General features: G+C 56.3%; 2 protein-coding genes across 2 annotated transcripts in view; one reads left to right on the forward strand and one right to left on the reverse strand.

The window, feature by feature from the left end:
- Nucleotides 1-389: 389 nt before the first annotated feature.
- On the forward strand, nt 390-2,393 carry POSPLADRAFT_1142952 (hypothetical protein; the record flags this gene model as incomplete). The annotated part of the gene is made up of 8 exons (XM_024485498.1): nt 390-426; nt 606-895; nt 962-1,414; nt 1,464-1,553; nt 1,676-1,774; nt 1,802-2,112; nt 2,235-2,286; nt 2,370-2,393. The coding sequence occupies 8 exons, from the start codon at nt 390-392 to the stop codon at nt 2,391-2,393; spliced, it is 1,356 nt and encodes a 451-aa protein (XP_024338727.1).
- A 3,829-nt stretch (nt 2,394-6,222) lies between these two features.
- Nucleotides 6,223-9,660, reverse strand: part of POSPLADRAFT_1142459 (hypothetical protein) — a gene marked incomplete at both ends in the record, with an annotated part of 4,394 nt that continues 956 nt past the window's right edge. Inside the window, one exon of the mRNA XM_024485428.1 lies at nt 6,223-9,133. Within this exon, the coding sequence (XP_024338728.1) occupies nt 6,223-9,133 (2,911 nt within the window). The remainder of the gene's footprint in view (nt 9,134-9,660) is intronic.

Below are 9,660 nucleotides of genomic sequence, written 5' to 3' on the forward strand. Positions count from 1 at the left end.
ACGACAGATTTTATACTACGCATAGGACGCTACGACTATCGAGAGTGGCACACTAGTACAAGGGGCTTTGCATTGTCCCGCACGAAGCTGCCTCACCGAGTGGCATGTAAGAAGTCCATCGGTAGAGTGACGTCATGCCGAACGCGGAGATAAAGAGAAACATATGGACACTTCGGACCGGTGTCCGTCGTTGAAGGCATGCCGCGAGGTTCAATACCTAATCGGGAAAGACCGGCTACGTCGGTGTGGCATGGAGCGGTGCACGCGCTTGGCCGAACGGCGTCGAGTGGCCCTATTGTCCGCCGAATGCGGGAGATGTTCCGAGATCTACGCGCGAGGCATCGGGACGACCGTGCCGAGCTTCGAGCAAGTGTCGCGCACCGTCGAAGATGTCGAAGAGCGTCGAAGGCGAAATCGAAGTGTTGGGTGAGTGAGTCGAAGTGCCGGGCGGGATGCGACTGCCGAAAAGAGGTGTATCGGGGCCCAGAGGGGCTTGGCGCCTATCATCTCCTCCCTATTGAAATTTGGACCGCCCTCGGTCCTCCACGTGATGCGAGAAGCGCGATGATCGTGAACGGATCGAAGCGGCATGGCAACCCGTGTAGGCTTCGAACGCCACGTGGCCGGCGCTAAACGCTGGTCGGAAAGGGGTTATAAGCAGGGTAGACTTAGCCTCATTTTCCCCATCCCATCGTTCCTTCATCGCTACCTCGCCGTCCTTCCTCGCACGCCCTCTGCTTCCACGATGTCTTCTCGCTCCGCCACCCCTGCGTCGACGCCTTCGCTCGTCAACCGCCGCCTCGCCTCTCTGCTCGTGGTCCTCGAGGCTCCGCCGACCGCCGACGCCGCGCTCGACGTGGTCGAAGAGTGGGCGCAAGACTTGTCGCCGCTCGTCGTAAGTCGCTCGTAATCTGCATAACCCAACTAACCATTTGTTTTCGAACAGCTCGCCTATCGCAAGGCCCTGGGCGCCATCCGCGACAAGGAGACGGAGTTGCGCGTTGCCGCCGCCGTCAAACAGCTCACCGAGCGGGCGTCGGAGTCCTGGGTTGAGTGGGCGCGCGGTGACTGGCCCGAGCTCGCGACCGCCATCGACGCCGAGGTCGAACGACGCGTCGAAGAGCAGAAGCGCCTCGCCGAAGAGGAAGCACGACACGTCGAAGAGGCTGCGAAGCGTGCGAAGGCCGCCGAGGACCGTCGCCTCGAAGACGAACGTTGTCGAAAGGACGAAGAGGACCGTCGCAGGCAGGCCGAAGATGAGTGTCGCGCACAAGAGGCCACCGATGAGGAGTTGGCGAGGATCGCGGCCGCCGAGGGACTTCTCCCTGACCCCGCGCCTGCCGGTGTCGACAAGGGGAAAGGGCGCGCGAGGGTCGACGAGGAGGTCACCGAGTTGTCGGACGACCCTTCGGTCGTAAGTGTTCTCTTCTATCGTCCTTCGATTACTAATCTCGCTTTCGTAGAAGACTCCTCGGACGGTCGAACGCCCGTTCGCGATGACGGAGGTCGACATGGCCGCCGCGGCGATTGTGAAGCGCCAGGCTGGACAGAAGGTACGTTCGACCCTCCGTCGAAGCGGTTCGATGCTAACTCCTTGATAGTGTGATCATTGCGCCGGCTACCGCTCGGCCCCGGTCGAGTGCGTGTGGGTCGAGAACGCTACGATCTGCGAGAGGTGCGCGCAGTTCCAACAGGGCTGCTACTTCGACAAGGTGTCCGTGCTTGGGAAGACGAAGAAAACGCGCGGCGGAGGATCAACCACAAAAAAAGCGCAGTAAGTTGTTTCTTCTTGTTGTCCTAGGCTTTCGCTGACAACTTAGTAGTTCGGCCGACCTCTCCTGTGCCTTCGGTCGCGGACTCGAGTGGTTCGAAGAAGCATCGAGTCGACGAGCCCCTGCGCCCCTTGCTACGACTGCCTCTCGATGGGGCCGGCCGCCTGGGCCTGGAACAGGACGACCTCGATGCGCTCGACCTCGACGACGAGTCTCGGGGGATCATTTGCGTCATCCGCGAGGAGCGCGCTTTCATCGCGCGCCGTCGAGCGCTCCTCCACGACATGGACCTCGACCTCCAGAAGATGGAGAAGGCCGCGCTCGCGAAAGGAGGAATCGGGTTCGTGCGCGGGGCTGTCGACGATGACTAGGTGATGGCGCACGTCGTTTTGTATCGTAGTTGTAATCATGTCGTAGAACATTGCGTAGATAGTCGAATGGGAAATGTGGCCTTTGGCCTAGACGAAACCTAGCGGGAACTAAGAGAAAGGAAATGAAAATAAGTGTGTTCGAAGTAAGTCGTAATATGATCGAAGGACATAGAAGGTGAAATAGAAATGTTCGTAGCGAGGGAAAATGGACTTAATGAAAATATAGGCTCAGTTTGTCATCACAGCCTAGGAGGACTCGTTTAAGGTGAGCCTCTGCGCAATGGTCGAATCGAAGCGTTCGTAGAACGTCGAACAATGTTGCGACTATCGAGTTGAATCGAAGATATTCGTACACGGGATGTTCTAGAACGTAGAAAATCAAACATATAGCATAACGTGAGCGCAGGAACGGAGAGAAGAAAGTACGTATTGTGGTGTACAAGTAATAAAAGGGAAGAACCTCTATTCGTCGCGTTCTTTGGCTTCTTCGACTTCATCATCGTCGTCGTCGCCTAGAGAATTCGATAGTTCGAGTTCTCGAAGACGCTCTGTCGAGACATCTTCGAGATCTTCGGGAATTGGAATGGATTTGCGCGCGAAATACGGAATGACGCGGAATGCTGCGATGGGTCAATCGAGGACTGTACCATCAAGTTCGCACACGATGTACGCGCCGCCCTTGTTGCGCGAGACAATGATGAGGGGGCCTAGATATCGCGGGCGCATCTTGCGGTTGAGGGACTTCTCGATCTTCGTGTTGCGTATGAGCACTAGGGCTCCGCGCTTGAAGTCGAAATCCTGGATTGAGTGCTCGTGCTCTTTCTCGAAGCGAATTGCTGCAGTTCGACGTGCTTCGTAGACCTTCGAGTGGAGTTCGGTGACTTGCTCGATGCGTTTCTGGAGCGCAATGGCCCTACGGGCGATGAGATCGGTTGTCGAAAGAATCGAAGTTGGTGGTGGTTGCAGATACGTAGCTTCGACGATGTCGAGAGGAATGAGCGGATGGGTGCCCGTAACAGCGAAATAGGGTGAGCAGCCCATGCGTCGTCGAGTCGTGATGCGCTCGGACCAAAATACAAAATACGCAGCTTGGGACCATTTCTTCTCATCTCCGTCGGCTGTCTTAAACAAGGCTTGTCGCGTGCTGAAGTGCGGACGTTCGACGAGACTGTTCGCCCTCGAATTGTACCCACTGATTCGTATATGGTTGATGTGGTATTTCTTCGAAAGGTAATCGGCCGCCTTGATGAACGCCGTACCGTTGTCGGTGACGATCTCACTGAGCGCGCCCCATCGACAGAGGATGTCTTCGAAGATCCAGTCGGCGAGGGCTTTTGCTGTCTCTTTTCGAAGCATTCGAAACTCGGGGTAAGTCGTGAGCGAGCATCTACCCTGGACCAAGTACTTGTATCCGCCCGAGGCAGGCATGTGCATTGTGTCGATGTGAATTTTCGCGAAGATGGGGGCTGGTACTGCAACGGTCGGAGGAATGAGGATTTGACGCACTTGTCGAGACTGGCAGATATGGCACGATCGAACGAACCAAGCAATGTCGGCGTAGTGGAACGGCCACCAGAATCGCTCATTGACAAAGGCTCGGGTTGCGTAGATCCCTCGATGCGCGGTGCGGTCGTGGCATTCTTGAAGTATTCGAAGGCGATCGCCGGGCTTGACGACTAGCTTGTGTGCTCCGTGACTGTCCTTGCGCCAGAGGGTGTCGTCGAGGAAGCATTGCATGCAGTACTTGATGAACCCTTCGTAAACACTTTCGGAGATGCCGTGGGGCTTCGCTAACGTTCGATGAAATTCGAGCACATCGTCGAGCTTCGCGTCGGCGAGTTGCGCTTGCTCCGATCGAGGCACTAGCTCGTAGCTATCCTCCTCCCTATTGAAATCTGAGCCGTCCTCGGCTCTGTCACTGGTGAAGATGGCTAGCAAAGGGCCGGACGGGAGAGGCTGAATCTGGTGAACAAAAGAATGCATCTGGTCGATCCAATCGTCGAACTCTTCGTCGACCTCATCTTCGATGGCATCACCGGGCTGAGCTGGGCGACGAGAGAGGCCGTCGGGGCCATGCATTGTACCGGGGACGTGGACTAGCGTGAAATGAAATGTGAGAATCGAGACGATCCACCGGTTGATACTCGCGCTTGGGGCTATGTCCAGATTCTTCAGCATACCCTTGATGTACCGAGCATCGACTTCGACGATGAGGTTCCGAACGCCGATCAGGTAGAGTTGAAGGGATCGTAGTGCGCGGAATAGGCCGTAGATCTCTAGCTTTGGCTGTGAAAACCTTTGTTCGCGATCGTTGAGCGTGATCGAGCCGAACCGGCTGTAGTAACGGACTCGCGTGTTGGCTTTGTCGCACTGGCAGAGGTGATATCCGACAGCGATGAACGACGTGTCGACTGCGAGAATGACGGGAGAGGGGGAATCATAACTAATGGCTCGGAGTGCTGGGGATGAGAGTAGCGCATCCTTGAGGTCTTCCTGCGCCGTGATTTGCTCCGGACCGAACTCGAACTCGACGTCCTTCCTTGTGAGGCGTACGAGCGCGTCGGCGCGGTGAGCGAAATTACGGATGAAGATACGAACGACGCCAATGGTTCCGAGGAACGCTCGAACATCGGATAGAGTAGCGCAGGGACCCCAGTTGCGTATCGAAGCGACGCAAGAGTCGTCGGGGAGGCGTCCTTGAGGAGTGCAGCGATGTCCTACCACCATGATTTCTCGAGCGATGAGGATGCTCTTGACTCCAGAAAAGGTACCTCCGGCGTAGCGCATTCGAGTAACTACGCGGTTCATGTTCTCGAAATGCTCCCATACGAAGCGTCGAATGCCACGGTTCGAAGGGAGCCGTTCGTCGACATAGTCTGATTCGGGACCTTTGACGGGCACATCGTCGACGTAGGGCACCGTAACGTGCGGGATCTCGGGCTGGAGGATGTAGGTGACGTCGTCGTGGAAGATCGGGACAGAGTTCGTCCAACCCATCGGGAGTGTTACTAGGCACATGGCTCCGTAGGGTGTCTGGAACGTCGTTAGATCTCTCGAAGACTCGGCGATGAGTCGTTCGTCGTAGCCGACGTAGAGGTCGAGCATGCCGCCGCATGGTCTTCCTCCGAATTGTTCTGCGAGGTATTTGGGCGTCGGCGGTACACCGGAATGTTGGATCATAACTGCATTGAGGGGCTCGAGGGAATGGACGAGTCGAAGAGATTTACCGTCCTTCTTGACGACACAGAACCAGCGTGATCGATACGACGAGTTCGATGGCTTGTAGACTCCGGCGGCGATCTTTCGCTTGATCACCGCGCAGACTTCGTTGTAGATCCCGGGCGGAATGGGGATATTCTTCTGCACCCAGGGCATGTGAGGAACTACGGGGAAATCGACGGGAGGGAAGTACTCGGGCTTGAAGCATCCGCGCTCGTCGTCGGTCCATGTGAAGGCTTCGTTGTGCAGGCACATGAAGTGGTGGAGGACTCGACGTTCGTCGGGAAGTAGGAAGTCGCCGTCGTGAAGCTTCTCGGTTGCTTCGAAGCGTTCGAGGGTGTACCGACCGGTAGGTTTGAACGGCAGGGGGTCGGTCGAAAGCTTAGGCATGATGGAGAGAGGGTCGCCCTTGATGTCTCGAAGTATTCGAAATTGTTCGGGGATGGCACCAAGGACGGGTCTGGTTTTGAGAGCGACAGGCTTGTATTTCTTCTTTGTCGCGGCGAGGACCTTGTGCGTTGAAGGGGTAGAAGTCGATGCCGTCGAAGGAAAGGGGAGAATTGAGTTGGAAAGCTGCGAAATGGACTTCGTCGGAACGGGAGCTGGCGGAGTCGAAGCGAACAGAGCTGAAAATAGAAGAGTCGAAGCCCACGTCGAAGTGTTCGACGGAGCGTCATTAGAAGCTGTATTGTCCGAAGCGTAAAGAGACTGCAAATATGATGAAACGGAGGTGCATGCGGAGAGGTACAGTGACGAAACAGCGTTCGGAGTCGAGGAATCAATAGGAGAGACGAAGGAAATACTTGGTTTTACCCCATCGTAGTCGATGACTAGCGCGGCTTCTCCTTGATCATGGGGAATCAATTCCTCGAAGCAAGAAAATGCGATTTGCGACACCTGAGAGGATGCTGCCGGCTTCGCGATCTTCCTCGCGCGTACGTCGGAATCGTGACGGTTTCGCCGGTGTTCGGACAGAGGATCGTAATGGTCTGGTTCTCGTCGGCGAAGTTCTTGACGACGCTCTGCGTGAGCACGTCGAAGGGTCGGCCGAGGAGGACGTTGTACGCTGCGTTTCGAATGACGTGAGCCTGGAGATACAATACGATCTCACCGATGCGGAAGGGAACATTTCGAATGAGTCCCAGCGATCGGTCCACCTCGCCGTTCGCCGATTGCATGTTCAGCTGGATAGTAGGATCGAAGAGGAGGTTGAGGCCGAGACAAACCTCTTCCGACATGGCGACGATCTGCGATCCTGGGTCGACGATGCATTCGATCTGCTCTTTGTTGTCGATCAACGCGATGATCGTTCGAATCGCGTTCGAATCGCGGGCGACGGTGAACTCTGCGGGGTACTCGCCGTGAGGGATGTGCTTCAGATATGTTTCATAGGGGTCGGGGACGATTGTAGCACCGGGTTCCAACGTTGCACCTGAACACGAGAGCTGGTTGACGGCCATGACCTCGTCGGCGCCGATTTCTACGATGTGGGCCGACGCGATGGGTTCCGTCGAGACTCGCTTAGGGGTGACGGCGTCGTGGTACTTGGTTCGAACGTCAGGTGTGATCGACAGCAACTCTTCTGGGGTCAGCGTGACAAACTGCGACTTCATCGAACGCTGGAAGATTTCTTCGGCGAGCTTCGGCTGGATAACGGGGACGATGGTCTTGTACGCTGGCTCCTTGCCCTTGTCGTTCGAGGGCTTCGGCGGAGTTGCGAAGTTTCGAACGTTCGGCGGGGCGTAGGTTGCGTCGCGAGCGTTTGCGAAGGGGTGTACTGGTGGTGCTGGGGGAGCGGACGTAGTAGTAGGTTGAGACGTGGATTGCGTAGGCGGCGAAGAAGACGGCACGGGTGCTGCTGCTGGTATCGTCGGAGGCGGGGCCGTGCTTGTCGAAGTGCTCGAGGGTGCCGCCACTCCTTTCGATGTACCAGATCCCGAGACTTCCGCGCTCTTCGTGACGACTGGTGTCGTAGGCTTCTTCCGCTGTAGAATCTCGATGCCATCGAAGACCTCCCTTCGCTTCCGAAGCTGAAGGATTTCTTGTTCGAGCGCCTCGATCCTGCTGCTGGTGTTGAGCGTGAATGTTTGCACCGTCGCGCGATCGTCGATCTCGAAGAGCATCGTAGGAGCGGCGGGTGCTGTGGGATTTCTTCTATGCCACTCGTAGATTCGATCTTGTATTGTGAGACCAGGGATAGTGCGGGGGCAGAAACTTCCGTTCGGAAGGACGATCTTGCCTTCGGTGTTCCGTTTGCACTTGCCGTCCCGAATGTCGATCTCCGCGAACTCGCAGGTGCCTACCCTGCAGCCACGATTGCCGCAGTAGTGACACGTCTGTTCAGCTCCGCTGTTCTCGTGGACGTGGACGGCAGCTTGTTGTCTCGGTGCGGGGGCGTGGTTGTGCGTAGCGTGCATCGTCGGCTGAATAAGTGTCGCGATCGTCCTCGACAGGCTTTCGATGATCATCGAGATGTCTTCGGTTTTGATCATCCCGGGGGGCACCGTTGTCGAAGTGTTCGATGTCGAAGCGATAGCTTGGTTAGCCGCTGTCGTAGGTGTGCTCAATGTACCGTGTAAAATGAACGTAGCCGCCGTGTGAATCTCTGCCATGGTGTATGGGTCGTCGGCGTAGTGATCGGGGTGCTTGAGATGCAGTTGGGTCTCGAGCTGTGTGAGCAACGCTGGCCGGAATCCTCGAAGAAATGCGCGACTTTGCTCGATAGTGGAGAGCCGGTGCTGTGCGATGAGATGTTTCGTAATGGCCATGAAGTCATGGTAATAGCAGCCTAGGTCTGCCGCGTTGTGAATCCCGATACGAGCGCGTTCTCCGATGAGCTGATCCATGTCCGCCAGCGACCACTTTCTTGTATCGTCGGCGCCAGGATAGAGTGCTCGTACGTCGGCTTTCCAGTCGTTGTAGCTCTTGGCTACGTCGATGAAGGACTCGATGGTTTCCCATAAGTCGGCGACGTCGATCGAAGGGTACCGAACGGCCCATTGTTTCTTGGCCGCGTCGTCGGTAATCTGACACCGGGTGAACAACGCCTCGAGGTCCTGGAAGTAACGCCGAAGCGAACGGACTTCCGATGGGTCGAAGCTTGGTGCCATCGAATGACCGCGTGGGGGCATCAACGGTGTGTTCGTGTTCTGACTCATGTTCGTAGTGTTAGTAGGAGCTGGGCTTGAAGAGGACGCGGTAGTAGTCGAAGGATTTGTAGGTGCGGGCGGTGCGGGGTTGGAGTTCGAAGCTGTGTTCGAAGGTGCCAATAGTGGCGGAGGTGCCAGGTCGGACGCAGGTACGACTGAAAGTCGCGAAGAGGATGCGATGGATGGCTGAGTGTGGGCGCGAAAAGAAGACGGAGTCGGAAGTATGAGATTCGAAGTAGATGGGAAGGGATCCTCGGGTTCGGGCGAAGAACCGGATTGGTCGAAAAGATCAGGAGTCGAAGTGGCATAGTCGGAAGTAGTGAGGCCTAGAAGCTCGGGGGACAAAGTGCGTTCTTCGGCGGTCGAAGGGATCGGTTCTTCGTCGAAGTCGTCCTGGAGTTCTTGGTCTATCTCGTCTTCTTCGTCGCGGTCGAAGTTACCGGGAATTGTTGGAGAGGGAGTCGAGTGCGTTTGAGAGGAGCTGTCGAGGTTCTCGGCGGCGCTGCGGCTAGCAGCCTCACGCGCTTGCGAGCGGGTGAGTACTGGAGACGTTTTCGGAAACCCGAAAGCGGCGAATTCTTGCCTGAGATCCCCTCGCGGTGGGCTCCAGAAATGATGCGACCTACGAAACCCTAACCCCTAACCTGGGTGCGACCTAAAGGGACTAGAGAGACGGATTATAGTCTTAGTGAGAGGGGAGTTAGCAGCAAGGTGTCCCGCGGTTCGAGTTTACACGAGAAACACCCTTGGAAAAGGCTACGAACAATGGGGAAGGTACGAGGTGGCTTCGACACGTCGTCGAAGCTACTCGGAGGCTGTGGGTGGTTAGCGGAGACGATCGAAGCTCGGCAGAGCTCTTCGATGTATCGTAGAAGGAAGGGACACGATTTGATAGGGTGGACTTAGCTAGGACGCGGTTTGCAGTTTCTTCGACAATAGTCGAAGTCGAAGGGTTTGTCGAGACGGTATCGACGAGTAAACGCAGTGGACGAGGTTTCGAGGTTACGCAGTGAGGAACAAAGTGACGCAGTTGAAGGCTTAGACGCGGGGCGAACTTGACTTATGAGCTCTGAACTCGAGGGGGGAACCGGATCTTGTATTTTTGGAGAGAAATACGACAGATTTATACTACGCATAGGACGCTACGAC

This window comes from Postia placenta, assembly GCF_002117355.1.
Source record: "Postia placenta MAD-698-R-SB12 unplaced genomic scaffold POSPLAscaffold_7, whole genome shotgun sequence".
Taxonomy (NCBI): domain Eukaryota; kingdom Fungi; phylum Basidiomycota; class Agaricomycetes; order Polyporales; family Adustoporiaceae; genus Rhodonia; species Rhodonia placenta.